At 50.1% G+C, this 18,878-nt stretch overlaps 1 protein-coding gene across 1 annotated transcript; it reads right to left on the reverse strand.

Moving 5' to 3' along the window:
• Positions 1-6,391: 6,391 nt before the first annotated feature.
• Tafa3 (TAFA chemokine like family member 3) lies at positions 6,392-13,540 on the reverse strand. The gene is made up of 5 exons (XM_004658980.2): positions 13,490-13,540; positions 10,949-11,064; positions 10,086-10,235; positions 8,517-8,641; positions 6,392-7,892 (listed from the first exon to the last, which is right to left on the reverse strand). Exons 2-5 carry the CDS (start codon positions 11,061-11,063, stop codon positions 7,881-7,883), a joined length of 402 nt encoding a protein of 133 aa, XP_004659037.2. The 5' UTR covers position 11,064; positions 13,490-13,540; the 3' UTR covers positions 6,392-7,880.
• Between the last annotated feature and the right edge of the window lie 5,338 nt (positions 13,541-18,878).

An 18,878-nucleotide genomic window follows, 5' to 3' on the forward strand; every position in this document is an offset into this window, starting at 1 on the left:
CAATTTAAGATCCACCCGGTGACATTGCCTCCCGCCAGGTAGCCAGCAGATGCAAACTACAAACAAACAACTGAATATATTAGGGGCCATCTATTCTATGCAAACCACCACAGTGGGTGACAGTCAGAAAGGATCAATGTCCTTGTCTGGCTGAGGAAGAACAATGGATTTTTTTTTCTTCTTCTCCTCCTCCTTCTTCCTCTTCTTCTTCTTCTTCTTCTTTTCAAGATAGGATCTCACTCTAGCCCAGGCTGACCTGGAATTCTGGAATTCACTATGTAGTCTCAGGGTAGCCTCAAACTTATGGGGATCTTCCTACCTCTGCCTGCCGAGTACTGCATTAAAGGTGTGTGCCACTGCACCTGGCTTTCTTGATGGATCTTTATACTGGCCTTCCTGCTTTAAAAATATTTTTATTGAGGAAAAAAATTTTTTTAATGAGCTAGAGAGATGGCTTAGCAGTTAAGGCACTTGCTGGCAAAGCCAAAGGACCCAGGTTCATTTCCCCAGTACCCATGTAAAGCCAATGCACAAAGTAGTGCCTGCATTGGAGTTGATCTGCAATGACACGAGGCCCTGATGTGCCCATTCTCTCTCTCCCCACCTCAAATAAATAAAAATAATCTTAAAAATATTTATTTATTTGAGAAAGGCAAAGAAGGAGAGAGAGAGAAAGAGAGAAAGAAATAGAGAGAATGAGCATGCAAATGAACTCCAGCTGTATGCACCACTTTGTGCACCTGGCTTTACATGGGTACTGAGGGATTGAAGTTGGGTTGGCAGACTTTGTAAGTAAACTCCTTTAACCAATGAGGCATCTTCACAGCCCCTGTCTTTCTATTTTTTAATAATACTATTCTTTAATTTATTTTAATTAATTTATTTAGTTGAGAAAGAGAATGGATGCACCAGGGCCTCCAGCCACTGCAGACAAATTTCAGACACATGCACCTCCATGTGTATCTGGCTTACATGGGTACTGGGGAATCAAACCTGAGTCCTTAGGCTACACAGGCAAGTGCCTTGACCACTAAGTCATCTTTGGGTGTTTTTGTTTTGTTTTGTTTTTTGAGATAGTCTTGCTATGTATACCTTGTTGGCCTGGAATTTGCTGTCAAGCAGGCTGGTCTCAAGTTGTAGCAATCCTCCTGCCTCTGCCTCTCACGTATTGGGATTACAGGCATGTGCTACCACACCCCTTAGCCCCTGCCTTTAGCTCTCTCTCATGAAGTCTAGAGATGGTAATGAGCTACTGACCACCCCTCTTTAAGTCTGGAACAATAGCCTGGAACAAAACTGCTAGATAGGAGTATTGAGATTAGTTAATACCAAGCTTTCTTTTCCTGATCTTTAAGGCCTGTGTGTCTAAATGTTAAGATGACAAGCGTTCAATTTAATATGCTGTTTCCTTGTATTGTGCTTGACACATCTAGACATCACTAAAGCACTGCTATAGTGACATTCACAGCATGTAGGTCAACTGATCCTTGGAGATTGACAGCTATTTTGAAAGGTAGGAATCCTGTTCTCATAAGGCTTTTTTTGTTGTTGTTGTTGTTAATTTGAGAAAGAGAAAGAGGCAGATGGAGAACAGGTACGCCAGGGCCTCTAATCCCTGCAAAGGAACTCCAGACACATGAACCACCTTGTGTATCTGGCTTATGTGGGTCCTGAGGAATTGAACCTGGGTCCTTTGGCTTTGTAGGCAAGCACCTTAACCACTAAACCACCACTTCAGCCTGGAATTCTCTTTTTCTAAGTTGAGAAAGAAAGTTTATATTTGTAACCATACCCCCGTGAATGGTTTGAAAAACAATACCCTGTACCTCTATATGCCCAGTCCACACATCTATTCCAATGCCAGCATTCAATTATCTGAGTCCAGTAGCTGCTGAGGCCACACACACCCACGACCCATACTCATGACAAATCACAAGCCCAAGGACTTAAGGAACCAGCTTAGTTGCTCACAGTGGGGAAGAGGGAAGGAGCCCTCCCCTGCTCTTCACCCCATCTCAGCCACACAGGTGGAGTGGGCATGCGCATCACATGTTGTGCTACGAGCAGCCAGTGTGCCCTGGCTGAGCCATCTGCCCTGATTAGCTGAACTGGGCTGTATGCATGCGGAACAGCATCTTTGCCTGGGGGCATGGAGATGTTAAAACCCATAGCCAGCAGAAATACCAGCGGCATACATGCACACAAGTACATCTTTACCATGGGCACCCAAATGCCTATCTTCCTGGATTCAAAAGTAGAAGTTTTGTTTGTTTGTTTGTTTGGTTGGTTGGTTAGTTTTCCAAGGCAGGGTCTCACTCTAGCCCAGGCTGACCTGGAATTCACTACGGAGTCTCAGGGTGGCCTCGAACTCACATGGATCCTCCTACCTCAGCCTCCTGAGTGCTGGGATTAAAGGCGTGTGCCACCACGCCCGGCAAAAGTAGAAGTTTAATAACCTTTGAAAATATGTACAGAACTGACGTGGATATCTAAGTAGCATCCATCTGCTCCAAATCTTTTTTAAATTTTTCTTTATTTAGTTGAGAGAGAGAGAGAGAGACAGAGAGAAATGGTGGGGGAGGAGAATGGACATGCCAGAGCCTCCAGCCACTGCAAACAAACTCCAGATGCATGCGCCCCTTGTGCATCTGGCTTACATAGGTCCTGGGGAATTGAACCTGGGTCCTTTGGCTTTGTAGGCAAGTACCTTAGCCACTAAGCCATCTCTCCAGCCCCTCCAAGTATTTATCTTGGCCTGTCTTAGTCTTTATATCTTCATTCCTTTGTTTGTTAGATATCACGTGTACAGGGTTAAAGTAAAAAAGTCCCTAAATCCAGAAATATAATGCAGTTATAATTTTCCAGATTACAAGGGTTTATATATTGAGACAGGTGCAGGAAGATCATTACTGCAAGTGTAGACAAATGTTTCCAACTAGGATCAGAGAAGTACTTGGGTTTTGAGGGTCATGTGGTCCCTCTACAATAATCTGTTGTGACATAAAAGTAGCCATAGGCAACAATAAGCAAGTAAGCATACGTTTCAATAAAACTTTACTTACACACACACCAAAAAAAAAAAAAAAAAAAAAAAAGGCATGGAGCTGAGGAGTTGCTCAGTGGTTAAAAGTACTTGTTTGCAAAGCTAGCCAGCCCAGGTTTAATTCCCAAGTCACCCACGTAAGATGGATGCAAAACGTGGAGCAAGCACCTGGCATTCCTTTGCAACAGCAAGAGGCCCTGGTATGCCCTTACTCTCACACACACGCAAATAATTTTTAAATGAGTGAAAAAATTGGCTTGAGGGCTTTAGTGTTGGGTGTAAAGAACCTATCAAGGATCATTCTTTCTCTCTCTTCTTTCTTTTTTTAAACAGGGTGTCTCTATGTAGCCTAGGTTGGCTTCAAACTCACAATCCTCCCACTTCAGCCTCCTGAATGCTGAGATTATAGGTGTGTACCACCACATCTGGCCCGCCAAGGGCAAGTGGGACTCCATTTTGCCTCCTCCAGAAAGTATAAAAAGATTTAAAGAAAAAAAAACAATGAGGGTCTGGAGAGATGGCTTACAACATAAGGTGCTTGCCCATGAAGCCCAAGGACCCAGGTTTGATTCCCCAGTACCCACGTAAGCCAGATGCACATTGTGGCACATGCGTCCGGAGTTCATTTGCAGTGGCTGGAGGCCCTGGCGTGCCCATTCTCTCTCTCTCTAAAATAAATAAATTAAATATTTTCAAAAACTGATAAAAATGATCTCTTATGTGGCATCAGATTTGTTGTGCTTTGTTCTGTGTTTTGGGGCTCTGGTGAGCAATGTCTACCCCTCTTCATACCCCTCTTCCCTCTTTCTGTGTAAAAAGATCTTTGTATGTTTCCTACCCTTTTTTAAAAAATATTTTTATTTATTTATTTGAGAGAGGGAGAGAGAGATGCAAATATAGGAAGGTAGAAAGAGAGAATGGGAGCACCAGGGCCTCCAACCACTGCAAACAAACTCCAGACACACGCACCCCCTTGTGCATCTGACTTACGTGGGTCCTGGGGAGTTGAACCTGTGTCCTTTGGCTTTGCAGGCAAGCACCTTAACCACTAAGCCATCTCTCCAGCCTGTTTCCCACTCTTCCTTCTACCTCTTGCACTCACAGGGATGCATGATTCTAGCATAAAACTGACAGTCATTCTTGTTAAAACCCTCACCTCTCTCCGGGCATCTCATCTGTTCTGGGGCAAGATGTGCTGTAGTGGAAAGAACACTTGTCTAGGTCATTAGGAAGAACATGCCACTGGCCTGCTGTGAGACTTTGGGTTACTTAACCTCCCCAAGTTACCCTTTCCTCATCTGCCAAAGCGGGGAGTTGGCTAACTGGCCTCTAAAAGCCCCTGTGATTTTAGGAAGCTGCAGCCTCAAGTTCGTGCAGTAGTCTGGTGCCATTAATTAGGATGTTGCTCACAGACCTCACTGAAACTGCTAGAAGGCCAATAGAAATCAGTCACATGATCTATAGCTGGCAACTTTCTCCAGGCCTGCACAGCTAAAGGCTCAGAGTCCCCAAGAACTTCAAAGGATCTGAAATTACATGGCCAAGAAGAGAAGGGGAAAACAAACGACTCCAGGAACCCGAGGCTCCAGGGAAATTCATTTATTTCTGGACTGTCATTGTGATAACTACAAAATGCACACAGTTATGGACTCAGCTGGAAATGGAACCCCAGTAAGCGACTTTTGGGAGATAGGACACTTCTCCAGACTTTCTCCTCCTCCGCCGCCACTGCCTCCTCCTCCTCTTCTTCTTCTCCGTGTGTGTGTGTGTGTGTGTGTGTGTGTGGTTTTTTGAGGGAGGTAGGGTCTTACTCTAGCCCAGACTGACCTGGAATTCACTCTGTAGTCTCAGGGTGGCCTCGAACTCACAGCGATCCTCCTACCTCTGCCTCCCGAGTGCTGAGATTAAAGGTGTGTGCCACCACATCTGGCTTCTGTTTAGTTTTTGTTGTTATTTTGAAGCAGGGTCTCACTCTGACCTAGAACTCACTCTTTTTTTTTTTCTTTGGTTTTTTTTTTTGAGGTAGGGTCTGACACTAGCCCAGGCTGACCTGGAATTCACTATGTAGTCTCAGGGTGGCCTCAAACTCATGGCAATCCTCCTACCTCTGCCTCCCGAGTGCTGGGATTAAAGGCGTGCACCACCATGCCCAGCCTAGAACTCACTCTTGAAACTGAGGCTGGCCTCAAACTCATGGGTCTCCTCCTACCTTAGCCTCCCAAGGGCTGAGATTAAAGGCGTGCACCACTGTGCCTGACCTTCCGTGAGACTTTCTAAAGTATAGCCCTCCTGGCCCATTCACCCACGAACACGTGACTAGACCAGGAGGATGTGAGGCTCCCAGAGGTTCAAACAATGGATTAACAGCTTCCAGCGTGTGTCCTGGAAGGGGTCCGCTCTGAGGGCAGGAATGAGGAGGGTTGGGAAGGCAGGGAGCCAGGACACTGGCTTTAGGCGGGACAGATGGTGGCTGGCAACTCTGGTCCCCAACCCGAGCTTGTATGAATGACACAGGTGGGTGGGGGCTGGGGAGCTCCCTTGGGCACAGTCGCAAAGTGTGGCGAGAACAGAGACTATCCTTTCTCTCTCCTCCTTTTCTCCTTTTCTTTCTGTTCAGCTGCTCCACCACTGAGCTATATCCCCAGGCTGAGAAGCCCACATTCTGGCCTTCAGGAGAGCAGAGTTTTATTGTCTTACCCTGCTGAAGCTGTCTCATTTGTAACCTAAATAATTCACTCACAGAGCATTAGGAGAAAAATAAAACCCGCCCCAGCCCTGCACTCGGGTTTCCGCCGTGTGGAGCACAGGCCAGGAGGCCCTTTCAGGCCTTCAGCGGTTCCCCAAGATTGACAACCTGCAGAAATAAGGCCAGGGCGTGTTTCTTTCCACCCCTACAGCTAAGAATGGATTTTACATTTCTGAAAGGTTTCTATTTTTATTTATTTTTAAAATATTTTATTTTGATTTATTTATTTGAGAGAGAGAGAGATACACAGAAATAGGCAGGTAGACAGAGAGAATGGGCGCGCCAGGGCCTCCAGTCACTGCAAACAAACTCCAGACGCGCGCGCCCCCTTGTGCATCTGGCTAACGTGGGTCCTGGGGAATTGACCAGGGTCTTTAGGCTTCACAGGCAAGAGCTTAACCGCTAAGCCATCTCTCCAGCCCATTATTTATTTTTATTTTGGGGGTTTTCAAGTTAGGATCTCACTCTGGCCCAGGCTGACCTGGAATTCACTATGTTGTCTCAGGGTGGCCTTGAACTCACAGCAATCCTCCTACCTCTGCTCCCCAAGTGCTGGGATCAAAGGCATGCACCACCACACCCTGCTGCTGATTTTTAAAACAAAATGAGATGAAACAATGAAAGCAAAGAGGAGTATGCCACAGGGACTATGCAAAGCATAAAATAATCAGTATCTGGCTCTTCCAGAAAAAGTTTGGCAATCCCTTCATCTATCCTCCAGCTTCCACAATTGAGCATTGGAGACCATGACAGCCTTTGACATCTCCTTTCCTACCCCACCTCATGGCCCTCACCATAGGCAGAGATTGTAAGGGGCAGAGTTATGATATTTACAGTTTCCTGGGAAGTTGACATTACCGTTCACCCCATTAGCATAAAACCAAAAAATACACACTGGAGTGAGAAAGGGGAAATGTCAGTCTTCATAGAGAGGGGAACTGAGCCTCAGACCCACACTCGCCTCTCCAAGATTCCCTCCACATCATTCAAATCCATCTCTCAGGACAGTCCCCTTCCTCAGTGCCTGGTAAAGCCAGCAACCCCAGGCCCAAGCCATCCTGGATGCATGGAAGCTGACTGTGTGGACCCTCGACCCCGGGCAGAAGCTTCGCTGGCTCCTTTCCCACCCAGCAGGGCCTCTGAAGGAAGGCATAGGATGATAGCACAGAGAGTCATAGCCTCAACCTGGCTGAGCCATCTCTGGGCTGTCATGGGTCTGTTTGGAATGTGGGGTGGTGTGTATAGATTCTGGATTGCTTCAGATGGAGCAGTGACCTCGGCCAAAACCCCAGCTCTCGTGTCTCCCAAGGAAGATGCTGCGGTCTTGCCAGTTCTTCGCAGTGTCCAGTACTTGAGAGAAAATGAACCTGGAAGCCAGGTTGGAATTGGGAATAAACCGAGGCAGTGAGCACTTGGACCAATCACCTCATTACACTATGACTTGGATCCCTTATCTATTAAAGGTGTTATGGTAGCAGTGATTCTAAAGACCTGTCCATGTCACCACCGACGAATGGCACAAGCCGTGCCATTCCCCTGCAGACGTCATTCTGGAGCTCAGCTTCATCTCTGCTTTTGTCTCCCACATCAGTCCGTCCAAATGAGCGTCTGCTGGCCTGATATCACGGGACAGTTTTCTTTCAACATACTTGCCGCTTGCAGGGATGTTAGGACTCATGGAAGGACGGGAGAGGGAGGTATTGAATGTGATCTCTTTGTGTTTTGTGACCAGCGGGGGTGGCTGAGGAGCTATGGGAATCTCATCAAGGTCACTGTGCCCTTAGAACGTAGCTCAGAGGCCATATAGCACACTTTAGCTAAATTTTTGTTACCCACTGTCCAAATGACTCAATATTTCATAAGCAAATTGTGTCCCCAGGAGAGCACAGCTCTCTAGACATGTAGTTGCAAATCCATCCACATCTGCCAAGCAACATGACAGAACTGGCCCTGGAAGGGCAGATGTTGCATTTGGCTTGGGGCACATGTCCAGGTAGGTGAGTCCCCGTATTAGCTGGCTGATGACCAGATACCATTCTTCAGCCCAGGGCTCAATCAAGATGGTCCTGCCCAAGCCATGACCCCCAAGAATTACCGTGTTACCTAGAGAGCAAGAGATAGTAGAGGAAGGTTAGAGAAGGCAATGGTAGCCATTCTGACCTGCCAGAGACTCCCCTTTATATGCAGGTCACTTAGAGGTCACCGCTGCCAGTCCCATCCTCCTAAAGCAAGGTTAGGTTGGGAAAGTGTGGCTGGTGGCCCATGCAAGCATAAATCAGACAAGTCAGGATAACCTGGAACTCACTCTGTAGTCCCAGGCTGGCCTCAGACTCACATGAGATCCTCCTACCTCTGCTTCCTGAATGCTAGGACTAAAGGCCTGTGCCACCTCACGTGGTTTGGCCTTGAACTCTTTCTTAATCCTCCTTCCTCTACATCCTGATCACTGGATGCCCAGCTCCACTTTGTCTTAATAAGCCTGACATATTCTAGGGTAACTCACTGTAGGCAAAGAGGAGGCAAGCAAGACATCACGTTTCCCATAGCCCACACCCTGCTTCCTCCCTCAGGACAGACCCTGGAGCCCTGAGTGGGGCTATGTTCTCATGGCTCATAGATCGGCCTTAGGAAGCTGCCGTCCTGGTCCCCCCAGGCTCCCATGCCCCTTTTGCGGCCCCAGGTGAAGGGGGAGAGGAAGAGGCCAGGATGGTGTGCCCACTCAGATACCTTGGTGGTTTTCACTCTCTGTCCGGCGCTACAGCTCCATCCGGACAGGTCCGGGAGCACCTTACACTCCTCCCCCTGCAGGCAGGGCTCCATTTTACACCACCACTTCTGCAGGACTATGGAGGCTGTGGGGCACACGAAGGTGTGGTTTTGAGTTGTGAATACAGCACTGGTCACCAGCAGTCTGGACCTTTCCACGTGGCCCTGGCTTCGAGCCTTCTCTTCTCCCTACGCTTGGCTGCCCAAGGAGCAGCACTGCACCTAGGCTGAGGCCTGGGGGTCTAGCCTGCGTATTTCATCCCTACATCTCACCCAAGGGGAGGGAGACATCGGATAGGGTGTCTAAGACAGCGGTATCCACTGGGATGACTCAAAAGGCACTGTAGTGCTGAGAAGAAGTGACAGAGGAGTGCTCAGCACTGAAACATCTCTATCACCCCTTCCAAGGCTCAGGGTCCGTTGCGGAAGAGGTGGCGGAAAGAATGTAAGAGCCAAAGGAAGGGTAGGACTGCTTACAATGTAATCTTCCAGGCACAAAATGGTCTGGGTATCCATGACCTCACAGTGCCGGGCTCTACCTACCCAAGACCCTTATAATAGGAGAAAAAGACATTGACATCAAAACTAAAGAGAGACTAATTGAGAGAGAATATGATATGACTGAGGAGGATTTCTGTGGGGGAGGGAAAGTGGGAAAAGGGGAGAATTATGGTTTATTATCTATAATTGCAGAAGGTGGCAATTTCTAAAAGTTAAAAAAGAAGACAGTGGCATCATTAGCACAATCTTCAGCACCATTCTTGGCATGTATGAGCAAGTGTGCAAGCTGCATCCAGGAGTATAAAACTAGTGTGTGAGTGTGCAAAGTGGGCATGATTATACCTGTGCCACACGAGTTGAACACTGCTGTGGGCAGGGACGTGGGACAGGACCCAGTCCTTAGATGAATTTCTCTGTATGTTAGGAAAGCGTGTCTGTGAGGAAAGGAGGCATGAGATTTGAACGAGAGCCCTGTAGGGGTTGGGAAGATGGCTCAGCAGTTAAAGGCACTTGCTTGCAAAGCCCGCCAACCCCGGTTTGATGCTCCATTACCAACATAAAGCCGGAGGCAAAAAGTGGTGCAAGCATGCGGAGTTCGTTTGCAGTGGCAGGAGGCCCTGGCACACCCATACACATGCACCTGCTCACATGCACACGCATTTACACACACACACATACATAGTAAGGTGTCATGAAGAAGAGGACTCTTGGAGGAGTGTTGCTGAGGAGCTGGTGTGAGGGAATGAAACTGTGCCCGTGCACCAGGTGGTGGGTGTGGTGAGAGGGTGGTGTGTCATGATGTGATGACAGCTCTCCTCCTCTGTGACACTAGAAGGGTCACATCTGCCCTCTTTTCCTCCCCCCCACCCCCAGGGGGTGTGCTATCACTTGAGACTGATCATGAAAGCCCTGAGATGGATCTGAAACTGAATCCTCAGCAGATGGCGAGGTCAGGACAGAACTCCTTATCTCTGTTTGCCCAGGGCCTCCTCACCCACCTAGCTGCCCAGCGCTTGGCCTCTCACTCACCGTCCACACAAGAAGGCTTTGCCCGGGTAGTGCCAGCCACCTGACCAGAAAAGCAAGAGCATTTGACAGTCTGGGAGCGTTCCTCGATGCGGTTCCGGTTACAGCAGCGGTGAGCGGCGATCACCTCACAGGTGCCCTGCTTCACAAGGACTGACGGGGCCAGTGACATGAGATGAAGCCACCAGCCCAGGCCACCCGTCCTGTTCCCCTCCCTCCCACCTGGCTGGCCCTCAAGCCCTTCTTCCTTGCTTGGGGGAAGTATTTTTGGTACAGGAACTGTAGCTCAGTGGTAGACTGCTTTCTAGAATAGGGGTGAGGCCCTGGGTTCTGTCTCAATCCCCACACACCCAATCTCCCACCACGCACACACTTCAACTAGTGAGGGAGGAGGAAGCAGATGGAATCTTCCCTTTCTGCCTAGGTGAAGCCCCGCATCTCACTACCTGGCACTGCCAAGCCCACGGGCAGAAGAAGCGGGAGTGGCATGCCAGCCCCCGCCTCCCACTTCCTCAGGGTGAGGGCAAGGGCCCCAGGGCTTACAATGCGTGGGGAGGATCATCCGCTTACTGAGGCTTTAGTTATCCCAGAAGGAAAACCCCAGAATTAGGCCAGGAGGCTAGACTTAAGCCCCTTGCAGCAGACCACCTTCCTGCCTGAAGGAGAGGCGGCCAATGGGTCTCTCAAGTCTACTCTTGCATGGTCAGCTGAAGGGGACAGCTTCCTGAGGGAAGGCTAGAGCAGTCACACCCTGAAATCTGTGGAACATCCTCTGCTCCAAAAATTTGCTTGCTTTATGGAACAGGATGGTCTGGTTCTCAGGTGTCCCAGCAAACGCCTTTCCCAGTCCCACCCCGCCCCCAAACCTGTGGCACTTGGAGGCTGCAAAGAAGCTGAGGCCAGGCGGGTCCACAGCCAGGCCAGGCACAGCGCTAGCAGCCAGGCCCCCGGGCTCCAGTTGCTCGTGGCCCTCTCCCTCATCCTGTGGAGAGAAGCACACACTCTGCTTGGCTCCAGGCCGAGGCTCCCGTGGTGTCTAGCCTGAGCCCCTTTCCTGTGCTTTGCCCTCCCAGGAGGCCCAGGCATAAGTAGGGTGCAGACCTTGTCCCCAGGCAGCCTGGCACAAAGTCACCGTAGTAAGTGATGAGTGCTATGGAAGGACAGAGGAGCAGGAGGGGACAGCCTGTGCAGGGGACACTTAAGAAGGGTTCTGTGGGCTGGAGAAATGGCTTAGTGGTTAAGACAAGTCCTTTGCTGATGGCCTGGGTTGTGTCCAGGCTTTTTAATTTAATTTAATTTTATTTTGAGAGAGAATTGGTGCCCCAGGGCCTCAGTCACTGCAATCAAACGCCAAATGCTTGCGCCACCCGGTGGGCATGTGCAACCTTGTGCTGTGCAGGGGACACTTAAAAAGGGTTCTGTGGGCTGCAGAAATGGCTTAGTGGTTAAGGTGTTTGCCTGCAAAGCCAAAGGACCCGGGTTTGATTCCCAGGACTCATGTAATACAGATGCACAAGGGAAACGTGTCTGGAGTTCATTTGCAGTGGCTAGAGGCCCTGGTGTGACCATTCTCTCTTTATCTGTCTCTCTTCTCTCTCTCTCTCTCTGCACACAACTAAATAATTTTTTTTAAAGGAAGGGCTTTGCAGAGTGAACTAGAAGGCTGTCGCCATAGGAGGTAGAGTGATGACTCCCACATTTTGAGCTCTCAACCAAGGCACTTCATATGTGTGCTGTTTAGTACTTCTTTTCACATAAAGGGTTGTTGTTTCCTATTTTACAAACCAAAGCACAATAAGCCTGGACATGGGCTGTGAGATGACTGAGTGTTTAAGGCACTTGCCTGTGAAGCCTAAAGACCCATGTTAGACTCTCCAGATCCTATGTAAGACAGACACACAGATGTGAGGCAAGCACAAGGTTGCACATGCCCACCAGGTGGCGCAAGCATTTGGCGTTTGATTGCAGTGACTGAGGCCCTGGGGCACCAATTCTCTCTCAAAATTAAATTAAAAAGCCTGGACACAACCCAGGCCATCAGCAAAGGACTTGTCTGAATACCTTGTGGAGTATCTGTACAAATGTATTCCTTTCTGGACAGCTGAAAACATGCACAACAAAAACAGCAGGGAGAGCCGGGCGTGGTGGCGCATGCCTTTAATACCAGCACTCGGGAGGCAGAGGTAGGAGTTCGAGGCCACCCTGAGACTACATAGTGAATTCCAGGTTGGCCTGGACTAAAGTGAAACCCTATCTTGAAAAACAAAACAAACAAACAAAAAACCCAGCAGGGAAATGCTCTGTAACAAAGTGTGCTGCAGTGGTCTCCAGTAGTAATCCATCCTTCAGGAAAACAGCAACGTGTAGACGGTGTATACAGTGCGTACCAGGGCGGGCTGTCTCTGATGCTTGTGGGAATGCTAGCTCTGAAGGGCACACACAAAGCCTAGCAGTATTGTTTGCCACTGAGGAGGGAAACGGGTTGGCTGGGAGATGGAGGTCAGAGAAATCAATTATTTTTCTACCAATTTCTTTTTTCTGTTTTTATGGGAATGTAGTAACAATGCAATTCAACCTGAACACATTACCTGCAGGTAATCGCCCTAGCCATGGGGGGGGGGGGGGTGGCAGGGACAGGAGGATTACTACAAGTTTGAGGCCAGCCTAGTCTACAAAGTGAGTTCCAGTGCAGCCATGGGTACATAGTGAGACCATGTCTTTAAGAAAAAACCAGGGTGGAGCACAGGACATGTGATGCCAGCACTCAGGAGGTTAAAGCGGGCAGATCATAAGGAGCTCACGGCTAGCCTGGGCCTGAACAATGAGTTCAGGACAGGCTGGGTGAGACCTTGTCTCAAAAAACAAAGTGGGGCTGGAGAGATGGCTTAGTGGTTAAGGTGGTTGCCCACAAAGCCAAAGGACCTCGGTTCAATTCCCCAGAACCCATGTAAGCCAGATGTACAAGGTGGCGCATGCATCTGGGGTTCATTTGCAGTAGCTGGAAGCCCTGGAGTGCCCATTCTTTCTCTCTCTCTGGCCTTTTCTCTCTTGATCTCTCAAATAAATAAATAAATAAAATTTAAATTTAAAAAGTACATAATCTTATGGTTTACAAAAAAAAATTTTTAAGTGGGAGGAGGGCTGGGCGGGGTGGTGCACGCCTTTCATCCCAGCACTCAGGAGGAGGTAGGAGGATAGCTGTTAGTTTGAGACCACCCTGAGACTACAGACGAATTCCAGGTTAGCCTGAGCTAGAGTGAGACCCTACTTCGAAAAACCAGAAACAGTGGGAGGAGGTGGGAAGATGATTCAGTGGTTAACAGCATTCACTGCACAGGCATGAGGACCTGAGTTCGATTGTCAGCACCCATGTACAAAGCTGAGCATGTCTGCACAAGCCTACAAACCTCAGAGCTGAAGGGTGCAGGGGCAAGAGAACACCAGGGCCTTCCTGGTCAGGCAACCTAATCAGAAACCAGGGAGCTCCAGGTTCAGTGTCAGGTTCTGTTTTGGGGAAATGAGGCAGAAAAGCAATAGAGGATGACAGCAATATAGGAGCACACACGTCTTTGGTCTCTGAACATGGGCACACAGGCGTTCCTATCTGTACACACACCACAGTGCACACACACACACACACACACACGTGAAGAAATGAAGTGCAGCTAAAAGTTAAATGACTCGCCCAAGGCCAGGGCCCAGCCACCTACTCTATGCCCACTGCAGCCCCTTGTCTCTGCTCTCTTCACCTTTCCTCACCCTTCCTCATCCTCTAGCAAACCAAACAGGGCCTCCAATATTGACTCAGGGTAGGCCAGAAACTGCCAGAACCCCAAGTAGCTGGGAGCTGCCCAGCCATGGAAGGAGGCAGGGACAGCCACAGGGTGGGGAGCTTAGGAGTGGGCTTGGGGCGCTGCATCTGCTCTCTTTGCTAGTCCCTGGGGGCACTGCTGAGCCCTCTCAAGTGCCAGCCAAACCAAAGGCCAGGGTGCAACTGCTACCTGGGAGGGGAAGCTTGAGCTCTGTCTATTCTGCCCCTTCCTGTCTTCAGCTGTCCTTTTACTTACCTTTTCTGGGACCTTCCGGCATCTGCTTGTCTGATTCACTCCACCTGGACAAACAGGGAAGAGATTTGAGAGGCTGAGGGATAAAGGGAACTCATACCTCAGCAAGAGCTAAGGAGAAGCTTGGGAGAAGACAAGGGCGTGGGCTGGGCACTAAGGAGAGTTCAAATCTGAGTCTTCTCCCCCAGCAAGGGAAGTCTCCTCTAGGAATGTGCAGGGCCTGGGACAGGGTCAGGGGAACCAGTGGGGCAATGCCTGAGAAAGTGCCAGGGAGTTACTCTGTCCTAGGAGTAAACATTGGGGGGGGGGAGGTCCAAGAATTAGTGCTGTCATCCCTCTGGTTTGGGGACAGAGCTTTGAGTCAGGGAAAGGTTCCTGTGCAGAAACTGCCAATTCCTGCGGGAAGAGGCCCCAGGGGAAGATTTCACAGGTCCTGAATCCTCTTGCCTCCACCTCCAACCTCTCACCACACTTGCTTCCTGGCCTCACACTGAGCTGGTTTAATTCTGCTACAGTCACTCACATTTCCTCTCCAGAGGACTAGAATGAGGGTGCAACAGGTCTCAACCTCTGAGCCACAGCCCTCAACATCATCCCCATTCTTCCCAAGAGCCTCTCCTCACCCAGCCTCCAAAATGAGGAGGAAGACCTGGACCACTCGGGATGGCAAGGTGGGGAATCCTGGTTCCCAGAAGAGAAAATGTCCAGAGAAGACAATGAGGAGAATGGAAGGGTGGTGCCAATCCCCTGGGGATGGGTGTGGGTCCCTCCTTGTAGGTACACCTCTTTTCTGAGTGGATCTCTCTGACATCTTTTACTCCATGAGCTGTGATCCAGCCTCCCATTCAACTCACCCATTTCTTCTGGATACCTCAAGGCCCAAAGGATGTGGGGGCGGAGGGGTTGGGACCCAGGCTGTCTGGCATTGTATTATTCCCTCACTCATAGAGAGCTGCAGAAAGAAACTTCTGGAATTTGTTCTTTTCTGCCTCAGTTTCCCCAAGCTATGGTAAGACTGGGTGAACAGCCTGCATACTAGTAAGGGCCGAGGGTATGAACGACATGGACGTTTGACCTTGCTGCGGGTCCCCCACCCCTCCTCTCCCACACCTGGGACCCACCTACCTGTTCCACAGCGCGGCACTCGTTCAACCTGCTAGTCTTAGCTTCTCCCTACCTCTGAGCCTGGGTGCTGTCTAGTCGGGAGACCTGTCCCGGTCTGTCACCAAGTTGCCGCGCCCGGGAACGAAGTGCAACGAGGGAGGTTGTAGCTCAGCTGAGAGCCCCGGCCCGGCGGCGGTTCCGGCTCTGGGCACCCGGGAGCTGCCGCCTTTCGCCGGGGTTCGTCCCGGTTTCTGCAGCCTGGTGCGGTCACCGCCGCCTCCTTCGCGACAGCGCAAGGCAGCGGCCCCTGGTGGCGCAAGGCAAGAGAAGGGAAGAGAAACCTAAGGTCCCCAGAGCCTCCTGTCTGTGGACAGGTTTCTGAGGCAGGACTGGCAACCCTCTAACCCTCTTGGACCCTAGTCCTGTGGCTCTTGGAAAGTAGGGGGTGCTCACGGGTCAATGCGCTGGCAGTGAAAAGCCATTGCTCAGACTCGCAGGGGTTTTGAGCATTGAAGATTGATTCTAGAACAGTACTGTCCAATTCAGTGGTCTCTAGCCACGTGTTATATGTATGTGTGTGTGTGTGTGTTTATTTCATTTGGGTTTTTTGTTTGTTTGTTTTGTTTTTTGAGAGAGAAAGAGGCAGAGAGTGAGAAATAGAGAGGGGCAGATATATAGAGAGAATGGGCATGCCAGGGTCTCCAGCCACTGCAAAGAAACTCCAGAAGCATGTGCCACCTTGTGCATCTGGTTTATGTGGGTACTGAGGAATCGAACCTAGGTCCTTTGGCTTTGCTGGAAAGTACCTTAATCACTAAGCAATCTTTCAAGTTCCATTATTTAGGCATTTGCTTGTAAAGCCTGCAGGTGTAGGTTCGATTCCCCAGTACTCAAGTAAAGCCAGATGCACAAAGTGGTGCATGCAAATGAAGGTTCTCTCCCCTCCCTCTCTGTCTCCCTCCTCACAAATAAAGAAAATCTAAGTTTAATAACTAAAATCTAGACTAGGGGGAGGTAGAGAAGGTGCCAAGCTGGGGCTGCAAGAGGCTGCTGTGTGGCCACTATGAGTGAAGGTGTGATCTTCCCTTGGGAACCACATTCAGAGGACGTAGGTTCTTTAGCAGAAAGATTGCAAAATTGTTGGCAAGGTTATATTTTTGGATGCATTAGATACATGAGGGCAGAGGTGCCCTGTGAGTCTCCTTCTTCATAGAAGATATCTCTTAGGGGGCTTTGGGGTAGCGGGTAAAATGTAGAAGTGCTGAGAAGAAAGTCGAGAGCCCTAAGCCACCGCATGTGATCTGGAACAAGCGGGGAGGAGGTTGCTCCCGCCTCCTTTTACTTTTTATTTATTTATTTATTTTTTAATTTTTATTAGCATTTGCCATGATTATAAAAAAATATCCCATGGTAATTCCCTCCCCCCCCACTTTCCCCTTTGAAATTCCATTCTCCATCATATTACCTCTCTATGCCTCCTTTTATTTTGAGACAGAGTCTCACTGTGTAGCTGTGGCTAACCTGGGAAATCACTATGTAGCCCAGGCTGGCCTCTATCTTGCAGTGATCCTCTGGCCTCTGAATCTCTCTCAGTGCTGGGATTACAGGTGTGTGCCACCATGCCCAGCTATGGGGCCTGGTCTTGAGGCTGCTCTGTCCCCACCCTGGCTCAGGTCTTGTGTTCCCTTGTCTGGGTCAGTCACTCATCAGTGTGTCCATCAGCTCTTGGCAGAAAAAAACATTCTTCAAGTCTACGTCTTTTCCCTCTTTCCCCTTTCCCTCTCACCGGCGGTGAAGATGTCCTCACCAGGTCTAGGACAGTCTGAGGATGAGGGAAGTGTGATGGTCCAGGGATCATTGAGGGGCTCAGGGGAAAGAGATCTTGGGGTTTAGGCATGAAGGCTATAGTGCTCTGGAGCGCAAGCTGTGCATCATCTGGTACTAGAGCCAGGGGTTTTTGGGTCTCCACTTCTGTGGCCCACTTTTGAAGCCACACCACAAATGCTGTAAAGAGCAGAGGAGCCGGGTGTCACTGAGAAGTGATAATTTGATTGTCCCAGAAACACTGAATAATAAATATAACCAAGGGTAATTTTATTCCCTTTGGTCTTTGGCTTCCCAAGGAGGCTATGCCATTATCAGATGGCTGGCTGCAGTTGTTCCCAAACAGACGGGGAACATCCATGGCAGCGTGTTCTCTGTCCCCATGTGCCTTCTCGGCGGTGACGCTGGGTCTGAGTTGTTTTTTCCCTCCTCTTGTGAGTTCATTTTCTTTGGCTCTTTCCACTCCAAGCTCAGGCTTGCGAACCCAAATGACCACGGCGGAGGTTATTTATTTATTTATTTATTAGGAGAGCCACCCCTTTTGGGGGATACAGGTCAGAGCCGGGTGTGGTCAGGAAGCGTCCCAAATGCAGAGCCCAGAGGTGGAGGGCCTCACTATGAACAGGGCGTTAGTGGCCCCTGGTGGTCTTCCCAACTTGTATTAAGACCACCAAGACTTTGACCTCCTTTGAACTGTTTTCGGGGACGGACCTCGGGGGCAGAGGTGGGGAGAGTTAGTGACCAACTCCTTAATACCAGGCTTTAGGGACACACCTCTTCCTGCACCAGGTCAGCACCCCCCCCCCAAATTGAGAAAGCAGAAAGAACCCCCACCGGTGGCAGGTCCAGCCCCAGTCTTCCAGCTGATGGGATTTCCCGTCACTCAGGTAAGCGCTTAGCCTGGCCTGTGTCTCCCCCTGGCGACAGCCAAACGACTTGCTCGGCGCCCCAGGACTGCTCTCGGCCCCCGCCCTCAGGATGGTGGGACCGCTGGAAGCCTCTTTTCGCGGCGCTTTCTCTCCAGTTTGGTTCTTCCAGCAGAACCAGGTTTGAGTGTCAGGATACTGACAAGGGTGTGATTGACTCAGTAGCTGTGTGATCTCTTGGACAAGTCAAGTTAAGAAAAGTGTCCACTCCTACCTCAAGCTTAAAATGGGTATATAGCAAAACCCACTTTGAAGGGTTGGTGCGTGACGTAAGTGACTTCATGTAATGGGATTGTGCCTTGGAAAGGGCGTAGTGTACAATAAGTCGTCAATAAGTCGGATTTATCTATTTTATCATGTTGCTATCCCTAATCACTAACTGGTCAGGGGAGGTTAAGGTCGGCTGCGCCGGGTGGCTTGGAGCATCCCGCGCCTGCTCTCTGCCGTTTCTCTGTCCCCCACCCCATTCCCCAGCCCAGGGGTGCTGTCGCAGCAGGTGTTTCACACCCAGCAGTCCCCCCGAAGTGGATGCTTCACCCTGAGAACACCACACCGAGACGAGGAGACCATCACCCCTACCGACCCCCGTCACAATGGGAAAGTTCTAGCGCATGGCTGACCGGCCACAACACGACTGAGCCGTTTTCCGTTTTCCCTCCCCTTCCCACAACAGACAGACCCTTTCCCAGGAGAATCTGGGCGGGGGGACGGAGCCGGGATGGGGCGGATAGGAGGCGGGGTGCGGGTGGCACGGCTGCCGGGAGGCCCCCAGCCAAGGGTGGTTTTGCCCGGCTCCCCCGCGGGCACCGCCCACCTGGAGCCTAGGGGCGGGGCGGGGCGGGGCGGGGCCACGGCCGAGGGCGGGGCGGGGCGGCAGC

The sequence above is a fragment of the Jaculus jaculus genome, chromosome 19 (assembly GCF_020740685.1).
Source record: "Jaculus jaculus isolate mJacJac1 chromosome 19, mJacJac1.mat.Y.cur, whole genome shotgun sequence".
Lineage (NCBI taxonomy): Eukaryota > Metazoa > Chordata > Mammalia > Rodentia > Dipodidae > Jaculus > Jaculus jaculus.